Source organism: Pteropus vampyrus, unplaced genomic scaffold, assembly GCF_000151845.1.
Source record: "Pteropus vampyrus isolate Shadow unplaced genomic scaffold, Pvam_2.0 Scaffold146, whole genome shotgun sequence".
Lineage (NCBI taxonomy): Eukaryota > Metazoa > Chordata > Mammalia > Chiroptera > Pteropodidae > Pteropus > Pteropus vampyrus.
The window spans coordinates 4,873,491-4,890,232 of NW_011888927.1; the positions used below are offsets into that span (position 1 = coordinate 4,873,491).

The window sequence follows — 16,742 nt, forward strand, 5'->3', positions numbered from 1 at the left end:
TAGAGAAGGACAGCAGAGAAATAGTTATAATACAAGGTAAAATACAAACTACAGGAGCATGTAGGAGGTGAAGAATAGTTCCATGGAAGGGAAGCAGTATATCACAGTAATTCCAAACATGGGATTTGGAGACAGATAGACCAGGGTTCAAATCCTGTCTCTACTACTAATTAGATGTGGATCCTTGCAATTAGAAATAACAACATCCATTTTTAAGAATTATTTGAGACATATATGCAATATGCATAAGACCGGGCTCATAGTAAAAGGGCAACAGTGTATGGTAATCATATGAAGCATTTGACTGTTAAGAAGAGAAGAAAACTTGGGTGGGAGTTAGAGGTGGGACATCAAGTCCAGATAAACTTATTGACAGACTAAGAAGGAGCCCGAGGAAAGGGTGTTTGAGGATTTGTGGAAGAAGGGAAAAGTGATGATGCTATTGATTGGAGATGAGATTTAGACCATAAATTGGGGGAAGACTTTAGCTTTCTGTCGTAGGTGAAATTGGTTCAATTAAAAAAAAAATTACTACAGCCAAAACCAAATTAATTTACACAAATATTCAGAAAAGGAAAAGGACTGGGAGTGAGAATCTTAATGGAGAGTTAAAAGACACGATCTGGATTAAGGTAAATCTCTTTGGGGCGCATTTTTCCCAACTCCTTAATAACAAGCAGGAGGCCTGAGCCAGGCGGCAGGCGAGGGCGGGGCGCGAGGAGGTTCCGTCAGAATGGTCCCGCCCGCATCGCCCGGAAGGACGTCGGGCCAGGCGCTCCCGCGGAACCCGAGCGCGGCGGCTGCGGTGCAGGCCGGGCCCGTTTTCCCGAAGGACACGAGGTCCCTGCTCCCGGCACCCCAGCGCTTGCTTGAGTGTGGGAGGCGTTGCTCTTTCGGTTCGCTGTCCCGGTTCCTGGGGCAGCATATCCGGACCCCGCAGAGATGTCGGGGTTCAGCCCGGAGCTCATTGACTACCTGGAAGGGAAGATCTCCTTTGAGGAATTCGAAAGGCGGAGAGAAGAGAGAAAAACCCGCGAGAAGAAAGTGAGGAGATGCTAGGCCAGGATTCCCCTCACTGTCTTGTCGCCCTAATACGCTTAGGGAAATGTGGGGAACCCAGCAGCTTCTCCTACTTCTTACTGAAACCCCGGTTCTCACCTCATCCCTGTGCCAAGCTCCTCTTAAAAACATTTCCCCCACCAAAATGCTTTTGTCTTGGTTGTGACCTTTTTTTTTCTTTGTCAAATATACTAATTTTTACTTGCTGGTAGCTTAACGCTAGTAGGTTAAATGGGAGAATGGGGAGTAGAATTTGGTGTCAGAGTATCTGGTTCTAGTCCTCGCATCTGGTTCTAGTCCTCGCTTTGCCACTAAGCCTTTTTGTGACTGGGTGGACGCACCTCTCTTCTTTAGGCCTCAGTTTCTCTATTTCTAAACAGGGATTTGAGCTCCCTTTTTGGGGGAAGTCTCTCAATCTTTCACGCAAAAAAAGTGAATTTTCTTGTGTGACAAAATCTTCACTCAGTTATTCATACTTATGAAGAAATATAAAAATTTTCCATATATTCTCAGTTGAAGTCCGAGGGAAAATAAAATTGCACCTTTTGAAATTAATTGGTGGATTCTTTCCTAATTCATGCAAGTAATAGTGCCCTATCTCTTTTCATTAAAAAAACAAAACAAAACAAAACTAGGTTACAATGTATATTTGTATACATTGTATACAAAGATAATTTTAATTTTTACAATTGTATAAAAATTTTTACAATTGTCTACAAATTGTACACAAATTTTTACAATTGTATACAAATTGTCTACAAATTGTATACAAATTTTTACAATTGTATACAAATTTTTACATTGTATACAAAGATAATTTTAATTTTCACAATTGACTGATTTAGACTGAAGGATGAGTCTTAAGTACTCTGAAAGGCTTTGACAATATTCAGATTTAGATTCTACATACTGTATGTGCGGAGAGCTCAAGTTTTATAAAAACAAAATGAAGCAAATGCCTGGTTCTCAACAGGAGACAGCTAAATTTGCATTAGTTTTTGGAGTCATGAATTTATTTTCAATCACAGAGTCTTCAGGAAAAAGGAAAGCTATCAGCTGAAGAAAATACAAATGATTCAGAAGTTCCATCATCATCAGGAATTGACTCTACCAAATCTCGGGACAAAGATGCCAATGAAGGTATGTTAAGATCATTTGCTACCTGCAATAAATTTTAAGAGTATCTACTAATTTAGTGAAAACGTTCTTTTTTCATTGCAGTGGCATTCTGTTGATTACCTGGTTTATTAGGAGCATAGTGCTTAATATATAATAGGGGCTCAATAAATATTTGTTGAGTTATTGAATATGGTGATGGTTAGTCAGTCTTATGGGTGGAAAAGTGTTTCAAATTGACATCAGTGTTAGGGAGGCTTTTTAGAGTTATTTTTTAAAATTGGTTTTCTCAGTTGGTTACTAATTACTTCCAGACTTTACTCACCCAAATTGTAATGAATTATACTTCTATACAAAATGGCTTCCAAAACATTGCTTTAGCTATAGGAAATAAAATAGAAATGTCAGAGTGGAAGCCCAATTTGCCCAGCTGAGACCTCACACACAGCATAGGTATCTTGATATACTACCTCATTCTAGGATCCAGTCCTCAGCTCAGCATATCCAGATATTAAATTGGTAGTGTGCCCAGACTAATTAAACTTATCAGAACCTAACTGATAAACTAGTGTACAGACTTACTAATTTCCAGTGATAGATATACCTTTCTAATGATAAGACTACTGGTAATAATTCATGGTATCCCTTTTGCCATATCAAATTTCCTGGGATGATGTCAATTAGACATTATAGGTTCTGACTGACAACTAAGTTAAACTTTCTAGACCTGGAAGGTAGAAGTAGAGGCTATTTCTCCCCACCCCTCTGAACAAATAAGCCCTTACACAGAGAAAACACACTAGTAGGATGGACATAAAACAAACAGGCTTTATTCCTGTCCCCTTTGACCAATTTGGGAAGAAATGGCAAAGGAGAAAAAATTGGGGTTATAGTTTCTTACCTTGCCAGGCGAGTGGGGTGGAATAGAGGGCCAAAGTTCTAACAACCTGTGGGTCCTTCCTTATCTGTTCAGGGGAGGAGCAGCTCTTCCATCATCACGTCTTTGTAGTGCAACTGTCGTAGCAGCACTAGTGTCTGTAAGTCCTCTTGCCTAAAGCTGTGCCTGACAGGTGGCCCTCCCTAAAAAAGGTTAAGTGAATCTAATTCTACCTAACCATTAGCAGTCAGGCACAAAAGTTCTAAATGGTCTCAGCTCAAATAATTCCATCAGACCTTTTAAGATAAAAAGTTCCCAGTTTCTCAGGAAGGAATTGTCCCAGAACTTTACCAAGACCCTGAGTGAGTTTGGGCAAATATTCAAAGCAGAAGAAGGGTTCAGTTTTGAACAGGCTTTGGCAAAGTCTGCTAACTGTATTATATGGCCACTGTTGTCCTTGTCTTTTTCTTCCTATACATTGCTGAATACCACTGCTAAATTCTTGCTCTCTAGCACCTTTCCTACGATGCAAATAGGGCGTTCTTTTAATTACACTTTCAGTTTATTGTTACTGATATAAAAACTACAGTTTAATGAATTTTTGTATATTGACCCTGTATCTAGGAACCTTTCTAAGTTCAAATACATGGATCCTCTATGTACATAATCATATGTAAATAATGAATTTTATTTCTTCCTTGCCATCTTTATGCCCTCTATTTATATTCCCTTATTATATTAGCTAGGATTTCCAGTAAAATGTTGAAAGGAGTGGCATACTTGTCTCATTCCCAGTAACTTTGAATAATTCACCATTAACTGTGTTTGTGGAAAAATTTTTTATATTCTTTATCAAATTTAAGATATTCCCTTCCATTTCTAGTTGATTAAATGTTTTTATTAGGACGGGTGGTAGATTTTATCAAATACTTTTGTGTCTATCAAGATATTTTTCTCCTTTTTTTTCTGTTATTGTAATAAATTTTATTGATTGGTAGGGTTTTACACCCTTTTTTTCATATTTTGGATGTTTGGAATTCTTGAAGATGATCGTTAAGACTTCATAATAATTATTCGTTGCTCAGAATATGTAAGTTTTTTAATTCTGTTCTTTCTTAAACATACTGTCTCATTTATCCAGCATCTTTGGGGTTTGAGGTGTTTCACATAAGTGAATAAGCTTAAGAGTTTTTGAACACAAAGAAATATATATTTTTAAATTTTAACTATATTGTTAGAACTTCCTAAAATATGTTACATGTCTCTAATAGAAAATTGGCTTCTAGACTTAACTAACTTTTTGATCATTCAAGATCATCATTATGAACTTACAAAATCATTGTAGTGTAGAGGTACCCTTAGATATAAATGAAGTATGTCATGTTATTTTGTTTCTGAAATAATAATAATACTATTTTAATATTAATATCATGTATTAAGTTCTTAGTATATGCTGGCCATTATTCTAAGTGCATATAGATAAAAACCTATACTTAGAGTAGCACTATAATGCAGACATTATTATTAACCCCTTTTTACAGATGAGGAAATTGAGGTACAGAGCTTCACTAATTTGCCCAAGATTACACAGCTAGTGATAGATGGAGATGAAGTTTGAAACCAGATAGCTTGACTCTACAGGCCTCACCTTTAAACACTATGCTGTACTACCTAGATCTGTACCACTAGACTTATTTAGTTTTTAGGTCTACATCTTACAATTCATTTTTTTTTACTCTGCTCTTAACTGATACTGTGTGTGCTTCTGATTTCCCACTTAATTTTGCCTATATGTCTAGATGAGAATGTGTCAGTAATTCCTACAGAGTAAAGTACATAGCTTCATGATAGCTTTCTTTTTGGGGTTGTTTTTGAGAGTGTTCATTTGTCTGTTTTTTTGCATTCAAGTTTGGTATTGCTGGAGTAAATTTATATTCAAGAATTTACTGGAGTTTTTGTTCTTTTGACTATCATTTTTTTCTTTTTCTTTTTTTTTTTTTTTCCTATCTCAATGTGTCTTTTTTCAGGAGAAACATCAGATGGAGTTAGTAAGTCAGTTCACAAGGTCTTTGCTTCCATGCTTGGAGAGAATGAGGATGATGAGGAGGAAGAGGAAGAAGAAGAGGAGGAGGAGGAAGAAACACCTGAGCAACCCACTGCAGGCGATGTGTTTGTATTGGAAATGGTTCTTAATCGTGAAACCAAGAAAATGATGAAAGTAAATTGTTACTTATTTTGGTATTAATAAGCAGAATGTGAAAATATGACATTGAAAATCTTAAATTATACACATAGTTGGAAAGAATTCAGACTATAAGAAAGGAAATACTATGAGACAACCACTGTTACCTATTTCTTTTGTTTCATTTTAGAGATTTTTAAAACTGTAAAATCTTAATTATTGCATGTGTCAAAATATACTGTAGTTTTGCTCTTAAAAGGTCCATATTGTAACTTGATATTTTTTAACATACTTCATTCTGAGTAGATAAATTTGAAAGGAGGATCTTCAGTAAATTGCATCATAATAAGTCTCCTAGCATATGGATTCATTTTGCAGCATCCAGTTCTACATTTATTATTCTAATTAGTTACTTAGTAATTCCTGACCACTTTGGTTTTACTTTCTTTATATATTTTACTGTGCTTTGAACTTTCTACTGTTGTTGTTTTTGTTTTAACTTTCTGAAGTGCTCTTTTGGAGAATATTAGAATAATTTTAGTTATTTCCTGTGGTTGAGTTTTAGACTTTTTTCTGAAATATGGACTCTAATATTAATGAGTCAGTTAGAATTGCAGCCCTTTTGTCTTTAATTCTGAATGTAGACTGAAAAGTTTTAAAGAAAAGTTTCAGCTTATTAATATGGCTGGAATTGAAATCTAAAACATTACTGTATTTTAATCTAAATGTCATTTTTGTTCTGTACAGGAGAAAAGACCTCGGAGTAAACTTCCCAGAGCTCTGAGAGGTCTCATGGGTGAAGCCAACATACGCTTTGCTCGAGGAGAACATGAAGAGGCAATATTGATGTGCATGGAAATCATAAGACAAGGTGTTTTCTGTGGGGATTATTGAAAACTGCAGTTTAGCTTTAGCAAAGGGGGATTTTCATAAGGGGGGCATGGCGAAGAGTAGGGTTTCCATGAAATTACACTTGCTTAGAAAAGAAAATGCTTTAAAAATGCTAAAATATATGAAAATAAAAAATATAGTGTTCTAAATTCCATTAAGTAGTTTGTATAATCCTGATAGTTATTTAAAGAGTTTAAATATTAAAGAAAGGACCCATAGATAGAGCCATGGGATTGACAGTTCCAGTCTCTTCCCTCAAAGTAATTTATTTATTTTTTTAAATTTGTTATAGCTCCTTTGGCTTATGAGCCATTCTCTACTCTTGCCATGATATATGAAGACCAAGGTGACATGGAGAAATCACTGCAGTTTGAGTTGATTGCTGCACATTTAAATCCCAGTGACACTGAAGAATGGGTTAGATTGGCAGAAATGTCCCTGGAACAAGACAATATTAAGCAGGCTATTTTTTGCTACACAAAAGGTAATTAAAATGTTTTTCAATTTTGTTTGATAAAGTGTTACATAATAGGTTTTTTGAAAATTGTACTTGGTACTTTGAGGTGATATTAGCTGAAATGTGTTTATTCCTTACACTTTGTTCTACCAGAGGTAAGTATTGGAATTCCTGTAATTTCATGTTAATCAGCACTTTACTTACATTATGAGCTAATACAGCATAAAAGCTAGAAGAAGAACAATACTTTCATTTTCCCACTGAGATCAGTGTTGGTTCTAAGCTGCTCCTTGAGTGTTAATATCAGACTAGAATGATTAAATGAAGATTAATATGCTTTAGGTTCTGTCTGGTCTTAGATCAGACCTCATTGAGAGTTCCTTTGAAGGTAGATTTAGTCCCAAAAAACTTGCTTGATTTTATAGGAGAATTAGTTTAGAGCATTTATTAAATTTTCTGAAGAGAAGATGGGTCACACCCAGGTACCATGAAACTCTTTTTATGATAAATCTTTTTTTCTTTTTAGCTCTTAAATATGAACCTACTAATGTCCGTTATCTGTGGGAGCGATCAAGCCTTTACGAACAGATGGGAGATCATAAAATGGCAATGGATGGTTATAGGCGTATTTTAAACCTTTTGTCTCCGTCTGATGGAGAACGATTTATGCAATTGGCTAGAGATATGGCAAAGTAAGTTTGGAGTAAAATGTATATAAATGCTGTTATTAATCTTATTTTAGAAATCAAAGCATATTTGAAGTAGAATATACTTTTTACTGAGGTTCAAAGAAATGTTTTACTTCCTGTATTTTATATTGTGCTTAAATGTAGAGGTGGATTTTTTTTGGTTTGGTCGGTTTTTTTCAGTACTTTTCTGTTTTCAAGTCAACTGTGTGATTGCTTAGAAAAATTTGCATAGACAGTTAACTTTTCAAGTACTCAGAAGCTTAAAAATAGATTGTGTTCTGAAAGGATGACTAGTTTCCCAGGTTTCTATAACTTATTTGAAGTTATGTACATTTGCAGTAATATTTTAAACTATTTATTGCATATGTGCTAATGAATTGTTTGTGATCTGGGATCTACTGTAATCATTTTATCTTGAGCCAATACTAGAATAACATTTTAAGATGAAAATTTTCTTTATAGTTGGCACATGCTATGCTGACTTTGGTATATATTTTATTCTAAAATATTATGCCCAACTGCATTTACTTATGTATTGTACAACGAAACAAAATAGGAAACATTTTGGCTAAGTAATGCCTTGTGGTATGCTTTCATTCTAGAGATAATCTACTAGAGTATTTCAGTCTAGGATTAACCATCTTGATATGGGCATCTCAGGGTTAACCCTATTCCATGGTCATTGTCAGGAAGATGCTTAGCTGTAAAATCACCCCCTATGCTCCCAAGGATGGGTTATATAGGAATACTGGAAGCATTTTTGGAAATTTGTTGAGGCAAGACAACCCTAAATTGATCCTTGATGTATATAATGAGCATTGAGGATCTTCCCAGGTTATTTGCTACATTAATCAAATCTCTAGCTATCATAGTGGTTGGCCTAGTAAGCTTCTACTTTATGAACTATTAGATAGTAAATTTGTTTACCATTTGTCAAAAAAAATTATAATCTTATTGTTGGGTCAGGGTGGTGATAAACAGTTCTGCCACTGCCATAAGAGGTCTTTTCTACATAGAATTCTGTTACTATAATTTCTGATTAATTAGGCTTTCTCTTGGTCTCTACTTTCCCTCCAGAAAGATTTATTGAATAAAAATTATGTGCTAGGCACTGTATAAGGCACCAGGAGATTCAGTATTGAATGAGTTTTAAAATTCCCTGTACTTGTGGAGCTTACATTCTAGTTGGGGGAGATAGTCAATAAGCAAATGAAGAACTAAATATATAGTATGTCAGATGTTGGTAAGTGATATGAAGAAAAACGAAGCAGGGAAAGGAGGTGAGGAATGGGAATGTGTTATATATAATAGGGTGATTAGAGAAGGACTTAATTCCCTATGTTATGGTCATACTGATCTGAAAGTGAATGGAAGGAGATTTGGGAACAGATAATAGGGAAGTGTGTTACTGGCAAAGGGAATGGTAAGTGCAAAGGAGTGCTCAAGGAACAACATGGAAGCTGAAGGCTTAAGGGGAGCATAGTAGGGGTAACGTCAGAGAGGTCTCAGGGAAAGATCACTTGGCTCTTGTGGGCCATTGTAAGGGCTTTGGCTTTACTCTGGATGAATCTGGAAGCCATTGGAAGGTTTTGAGTAGAAGAGTGACATAATCTGACTTACACTTTAAATGCATCAATTCTGGCTGCATTTTGAGAATAGATTAAGGAAGGAAAGGGCAGAAGCAGGGAGCACAATTAGGAAATAATTGCTGTAATCTATGGAAGGGATAATGGTAGCTTGAATCAGGGTAAAAGCAGCAGGAGGTGGTGGGAAGTAATCATATTCTAGATGTATTTTGTAGGCTGAACTCAGGATTTTCTGGTATATTGAATACGAGGTGATGTGTCTATGTGTGATAGAGAGAGAGAGTGAGAGAGAGAGAAAAGGGTGGGGAGAGAAGAGAGAAGAGTTCTGAGAACAAAAGCCTGAGGTACTATAGTGTTTAGAAGTCTGAAAGATGGGGAGGAAAGAGCAAGGAGGCTGTAAGGAAATGGGCAATGAAGTAGGAAGAAACTAAGAGAATATAATCAAGAATTTTATTGAAGAAACCATTTCAATGAGGAGAGATGATCATCTATTTGAAACAGTGCAGATAGATCATGTAAAATGAGGACTAAGTATTGACATTGGGAACAGGGTAGGGACTTCTGGGGGATAGGCAGCTCTTTGGAGAAATTTATAAAGGGAGCAGAAGAATGGGAAGGTAATTGGAATGGGTTGTAGGGATAAGAAATAATTTCTAAGTTGAGAAAAATTACAATATATTTGTATTCAGATGGGAGCAATTCACAACTGAGGAACATATTGAAGATTCATGAGAGAGGGGACAGTTGCTTGAGTGATATCCTTGAGCAGATTGGAGGGAATGGGAGCTAATTGGGGATTAGCCTTATAAAAGGAGAAGGGAGAAGATACAGCTGTGAATATGGGTAAGTAGGTAGATGTGTTGGGAGGATGTCTGATTTAGTTCTCTTTGTAAAATAAGAAGCAAGCCTATTAGGTGAGAGTGAGGATGGGAGAGTGTTGGAGGTTTGGAGAGGAGAACATGTGAAATAGTTGTCTAGGTCCTTGGGACCTTGCTACCGCACCAATTGGCAGTATTTGCATCACCTTGGAGCCTGCCACAAATGTAGAATCTCAACCCTGGCCCAGCACCACTGGATCAGAATACACCTTTTTATGAGCTCCCCAGTTGGTTTGTATACACATTCAAGTTTGAAAAGTACCATGGGTCCTTTTGAGGCTAGTGGTCATTAAGATAGAATGAGTCCGGTCAGCCTGGTCAGCTGGGCAGCTGGTGGTGAAGAGTAGGCATATTTGGATTAACTAAGGTTGGAGTTTTATCAGATGATTTGGATAAAGGGAGAGAGGACAAGAGAACTGAAGAGATGCACCAGGAATTATCATGTTGGAGCATAGAGAAGGAAGAGAGTGAAAACAGGAAGGGTGCAGAGACAGGGAAAACGTAGTAGGACCAGTGCTTTGTAGTTTCCATTGAGGTAGAAGAGTTGCTGATATTGGGTTACAGAGGGAATGAGCTGGAATGATAAGAGGTAGCTTTGGGAGAGTGAGATGCTTTACATTATGACATTGTTATACTGACATTGCACATTTTTCTCTGGATCAGTTCTGATTATGATTTTAAGTAAGACTTTTTTTCCTCCCAAATTTTAAGAAAATGAAAATTATAGTAAATAGCTAGAGGGCCTAAGCAAGGAAATTAATTTTATGATCTGAATTAAACACTCATCCATTTTGCCATTTACTTTTTTAGGAGTTACTATGAAGCTAATGATGTTACTTCAGCTATTAACATAATCGAAGAAGCTTTCTCAAAACACCAGGGCCTAGTCTCCATGGAAGATGTTAACATAGCAGCTGAACTATATATTTCTAACAAACAATATGACAAAGCTTTGGAGGTAGGAACACTTATGTGTTTCTTTGTTAGGTTTTAGACACATTTTTGTGTTCTAGAAATTCTTACAAATTGACAAGTCCTCATTTTATTTGTATATACTAAATTACTTATGTACTAAATTACATATTTAACTTTTATATATTTAAAGTCTTTAAGGAAACATTTCTAAGTTCTATATTAGTTCCATATGAAATATAAAATGTAGTTATCACATGATAAAAGCTATCACCATTATCACAGGTGCCAGACGTGTCTGCACTAAAGTAGCAGGATTCAGCAGCCAGACTAATTACTGTGATTCAATTCTTAATCTGTTGAGAAAGTAGATTGGTTTGATTAAGCATTAGTTAATATGGTATAAAAATGTTATCTTCGGTTAAGCATTAGTTAATCTGATATAAAAATGTTAATGTACCACAATGGTTTCTTATTTTGAAGAGACTGTTGCTTTTTATAGCTCATTTATATGTTATAAGGAATATTTGAATTAACTATACAAATCTTTGCATTGTGGAAAGGTTTTTCATACATATCTATTGTATTTTCTTTCCCCTCCATTCTTTTAGGTAATTACGGATTTTTCTGGAGTTGCGCTAGAAAAAAAAACTACAGAAGAAGGCTCTTTGGAAGAGAATAAAGGTTGTAGTACATAATGTGGCAGTTTGAAATTGAAAGTTAATGTTTTCATAACAAGTTTTCCCAGGGAGTATTTTTTCCTAAGAGAGGTGTCACATCTTTTTGTAATCTTTAAAAAAAAATTGTTTTCTCTCCCTTTTATTTCCTCAATATGTCCACTTGAATATGGCATTTCTCACTGACCCATGGTCTTTTTAGTTTAATGTGAAAAAAGAATGGATTACTAGACAGTGTATCAAAAACAATTTACTTTTCAAAAAGGGTTTAAAATGCTCTCTACTAATTTACTTCAAACTTAAGCATTGAAAAAGTTCTACTTCAAACTTAAGCATACACATAAAATGCTACCTGAAACTTAAGCAAAATAATATCTCTTTTCAGCCTCTTTGTAGTGAAGACTAAAAGAGGCTTTCGAATTCAAGAATAAAAGCGAGAGTATTTATATATTCTTGTTTTTTATTTTTGTCTTTTTAATTCTTTGTAGTTTTGATAGAAAGTGTGTAGGTTTTGGATAAGTGGATGAGGTACTGCGAAAAGAATATGAAGGGTAATTGCTACCAAAGGACAAACTTAGAGAGGTATTAGTATCTGGTACTAGAGTTGGTTAAATTTAGAATTGACTATGGAATCATTTGCTTTGAATTAAGTAAATGAGATCTTACATTGCGTCATTTGCCCCACATTCTAAGCTTGTGTATAGGATCTGCTTTTTATCTGTCTAATTCACAGTTGGTGAGAATGTTACCTGCACTATACCTGATGGCGTGCCAATAGATATCACGGTGAAGTTGATGGTCTGCCTTGTACATCTCAACATATTCGAACCACTTAATGTAAGTAACATTAAGATCTTTACTTGAGATACTTCAGAACAAATCCAATATTTTTTTTAGATGACAGGAGTTGACTCTAATTTCTACATTTCTTAATAGTCACCATAAGCATTTTGTGTGAATGTCTTACAAAAGCTAAAAGTGGAACTGGGCTTATAATACTTTGTTTTTCTTTTAAAATTAGAACAATCCAGAGATCAGAATGTGAGGGTGGGCCTTTTAGACAATTGGTAATTTCTGACAACTAGTCTCTTTTGTTAACGTCGGACTAAGTGTTTCATTGAATAAAAAATTGGGCGTCTACTTTGCAGACCTTAGGATAAGGCATTGAATAAAATATACAAATCCCAGCCCTTGTGGACTTTTTCTCCTAATGGGATTAGATAGATAATAAACAAAATATTGTATAAAATATAGAATGTTAGTGATAAATACTCTGGAGAAAAATCAAACAAGGAAGAAAAATAGGGAATATTGGTGATGGGAGGAGTTGAAGTTTTAAATAAGGTGGTCAGGAAAGGCTTGAAGGAAGTAAACCATGCTTATATTTGAGGAGACAGCTTTCCGGAAACACAGCAAACACAGAGGCCTCGAGGCATGGGTATGTTTGACTTGTTAGAGGAGGAGCCCAGAAGATCAGTGTTGTAGCCCCTGCCATGCCTGCCTTATAACAAGCTTTCAAAAGTAATGTGTTGAAGGAGTGAATAATGGTCATATGAGTTCTTTTTAAGGAAATACAGAAGTGATTATTTAAAGCTGTTTTTATTAAGCTGTGCTCTTTAGGCTTGCCCCATGTCTATGTTAAAAAGAAAAATAAACATAGATGTGCAAATTTGTAAGGAATGTTTGACTTTGGGGTTTAATTTTGCGGTCTAGCCTCTCTTGACAACACTAGTGGAACAGAATCCTGAAGATATGGGAGACCTCTATCTAGATGTTGCTGAAGCTTTTCTGGATGTTGGTGAATATAATTCTGCACTTCCTCTCCTTAGTGCACTAGTCTGCTCTGAAAGATACAACCTCGCAGTAGTTTGGCTTCGGCATGCAGGTAATACTTTTTTGTGGGAGGATGAAGTTTTAATCGTATAAAGAGACAAGACTTACTTTCATAAGATAGTAATAATTATTATAAAATATTACTTTTACTAAAGTAGTTATGGTTTCAGGGCAGTTTTTTGAAAGTCAGTGTTTTAAATTGTATGTCACTAAGTGAATTCCCCCCTCACTATTGCTTTGGATGAATGATTAATGGTAGCAGCGTGAAAAAGGACTAACATGTCCCTGTTAAAAATACCTTAAATACCTGTCTTCTACCTGTCATACCGTAGGCTCTGATTTCTAGTAATAGATTATCAGACTTTGGGTAAAATCTAATTTTTGATTTATATTTAATAGTTATTTTGAGAAATATTAATGCATTTTCAATGTTCTTTGAGCCAGAAATATGCTCAATATTGGGTTTTATCTGTCATTCTATTTCTGAGTCTATAGTAATCTGAAATAAATTTTGTTTGTAAATCCACAGTAATCAGAAGCAAATCATTTAGAGTAGAAAAAACAGCTTAAGAAAAAAAAACTACATCTCTTAAGGAAATGTATGAAAGCCAAAAATATTCTAATAGGATTTCCTATTGAATCAACATAAAATATGCATTAACATTTGAATAATCTTTGTTAAAAATATTGCATGATAATAGAATGTTCTAATAGTTCTTAAAATATATAATGGCAGAAAGTTCTCTATAACTAGAGAATCACTGATTGACATTTTGGTAAATTTTGAAATGTATCACAAATATAAAATAGCAAAGAGAGCACTTAATGATGAAGATAACACTTTACTGAGTAAATATCAATACTAATGTAATATTCATCATAAAAAGTTATATTATTTGCAGTATTGAATTTTAAACGTGAGCAGAGAATTGTAATTTTTATTGCCTTCCTAAGACTGCGATATTGAACCTGCTCCTGTTACTAAAAGTAGATACTTTACATATCCTATTTAATTATGATTATGATGCTGATAAATGCTGTTTCCATTTTGAGGCTGTGTAGCTTGAGATTAGTGGAAGGTGAAACCTCAGCATCATCTAAAAATCATAAAGAAATTTAGGGTTGTTATGTAAGAAAGATCATTAGAGAAATTTAAAACTTATAACTTAATAACAAAATATCTTTAAAAGAGAGAAAAAATGATGAGAAGTGACATTTTGATGGCCCATCCATATTTGTTAGTCTTCTTTATTATCAAAGTTTAACCTAAAGATGATGATGAGGATAGATTTGAGAAATTTGAGATTTGAGAAAGCAATTGGAGGCAAAAGTACTTAAAAAGGATATAATTGCAATGAAATAATTTTGTAAAGCTTACAAATCTGTAGTTCATATTTATACTTTATTTTAATATTTTAGAATGTTTAAAGGCCTTAGGCTATATGGAGCGTGCAGCTGAAAGCTATGGCAAAGTGGTTGATCTGGCCCCCCTCCATTTGGATGCAAGAATTTCACTTTCCACCCTTCAGCAGCAGCTGGGCCGTCCTGAGAAAGCTCTGGAAGCTCTGGAACCAATGTATGATCCCGATACTTTAGCACAAGATGCAAACGCTGCACAGCAGGTAGGCCATGTAACATAGAAGGAAGTTTTTCTTGTGGATTATATTTTTAAACTTTCTCCTCAGATGTCTCTCTACAGCTTACATCCAAAAGTATTATTTTAGTGTGTATTAAATTCAGTGTTTTTGAAAAATAATTTTGAGTCTTAAGTTTCAGCCAGTCATTAGACATTACAAATTATAGTTTCTAAAAGATTGGATCTTATAAAGATCATAAAGCAGATATTCCTAAACTTTAGTTTTTAACATTAAACTTTTCTACACAAATAAAACAACTTACAGCAAAGGAATCTTGTCACACTGATTATCATGTGCTTATTTATTTAGGAACTGAAGTTATTGCTTCATCGTTCTACTCTATTGTTTTCACAAGGCAAAATGTATGGTTATGTGGATACCCTTCTTACCATGTTAGCCATGCTTTTAAAGGTTGGTAATGATCTTTTTTTATATTAACTTTGTTGACTTTTTAAATGTTTAGAATTAGATTTAAATAGATTATGGCTATTTTATAGTTCTGTTTTGTTTCATTAAACTCAAACTTTTTAAAGTGAAAGCCAGATAAGGACAAAAGATTTAGAGATGGTATGTAATTGAAAGTCTGTGAGTGTTTAAACTAGACAGTAGATTAAGTGAAATAAAATTATTGCTAGTACATATTTAGAATAGTGAGAAGCACAATATTATCAGTTATTGGCCCTGTAGACACACTATGTGCCAAAATTGTTCACTTTGCAAAAAATGTTTTCCAGATTATGACATCCTTTCTGAGGCTAATTTTTTTCCAGAGAGGTGGTTATGTGCGTGTATATGTATATGTTATAAAATTGATGTGAATTGCTTTCTTTGTGAGTAGAGTGACCCCAATTCCTTTGGTAAGAAAAAAATCTCCATTCAATCTTTTTTAGATGTTTATGTAAACACTAATTTGGTTTCTTTTTCCTTACTTAAGAAGCTTTCAGGCACATCTGTGGTACTTGTGGCCCATAGATTTTCTTTAAAAAATTATATGACTAAAAAAACCTCAAATTATCTTTAATTCAGGTAGCAATGAATAGAGCCCAAGTCTGTTTGATATCCAGTTCCAAATCTGGAGAGCGGCATCTTTACCTTATTAAAGTGTCAAGAGACAAAATATCAGACAATAATGACCAAGAGACAGCAAATTGTGACGCAAAAGGTAATTACTTTTCATTTGCTTTATTACATAAAATTTGGGATGAAAAATAGACTCATGAAGTAACACCTGACAGTAATCTAATAGTATACCCTGCTCAAATAAAATGAAATTTTCTAGTCTAAATCCTTCAAGTATAATAAACTCATTTGGGGTAAACTCATTTGTTTTAAAAAAAGAAAGGACATTTGTAAATACTTTGATTTTAAAAAATTAAAAAAGAAAACATCTGCTTGGATCTTTCTGTGAAAAAACTAAACAATTTAAAATTTTGACTTTAAGATGAAATTATATCTCATTTTATGAAATTTGTGAAGATTAGATGACAGTACAGATTACTATATTTATCCGGTCACTTTTACAATTACATATATTATATTCTCTGTTAAGTTCTTTTTTGACAAATGTAGCAATAATCATAGAAACTCTGAAAATAAGTTGCTTTGACCCAGTCTCAAGTAATATGACTTTAAAAGTCATCTATTTTTAGCTAGGAAAACATCAAGCTTGTTTAAGTGAGGTTATTACTTAGAAAGAGAACTTTGGGAAAGATCTAAGCTATGAACTGGAGATGTCAGTCTGGCAGAAAATTATTTCATTGTTAATTAATTCAACAGACACTTAGTAAATTATTGTTACAGGCATGGCACTGTGCAATGGACAGGGTTTTAGAATCCAGAAGAGCTAATCTCTGTTAGCACAATATAAGGATATGGGATAAGGTGTCCTGTGAGAGGAGAGTCAGAGGAAAAGGAGTGAGGGCTCAGCTGCTCATAATCTGTCTCAGAG

General features: G+C 34.6%; 1 protein-coding gene across 2 annotated transcripts in view; it reads left to right on the plus strand.

The window, feature by feature from the left end:
- The window catches only part of GTF3C3 (general transcription factor IIIC subunit 3), a 27,138-nt gene that overhangs the window by 502 nt on the left and 9,894 nt on the right, over positions 1-16,742 (plus strand). The window contains exons 1-13 of one of the 2 annotated variants that reach the window (XM_011369242.2): positions 790-1,044; positions 2,088-2,199; positions 5,080-5,270; positions 5,982-6,105; positions 6,418-6,609; positions 7,109-7,274; positions 10,546-10,693; positions 11,259-11,331; positions 12,058-12,161; positions 13,038-13,209; positions 14,577-14,779; positions 15,104-15,205; positions 15,821-15,956. In XM_011369242.2, coding sequence (XP_011367544.1) covers positions 943-1,044; positions 2,088-2,199; positions 5,080-5,270; positions 5,982-6,105; positions 6,418-6,609; positions 7,109-7,274; positions 10,546-10,693; positions 11,259-11,331; positions 12,058-12,161; positions 13,038-13,209; positions 14,577-14,779; positions 15,104-15,205; positions 15,821-15,956 — 1,825 coding nt within the window. In that variant the 5' untranslated portion in view covers positions 790-942. Of the gene's footprint in view, positions 1-789; positions 1,045-2,087; positions 2,200-5,079; positions 5,271-5,981; positions 6,106-6,417; positions 6,610-7,108; positions 7,275-10,545; positions 10,694-11,258; positions 11,332-12,057; positions 12,162-13,037; positions 13,210-14,576; positions 14,780-15,103; positions 15,206-15,820; positions 15,957-16,742 lie in introns of those variants that run through there. The other variant, XM_011369243.2, reaches the window with a different exon arrangement.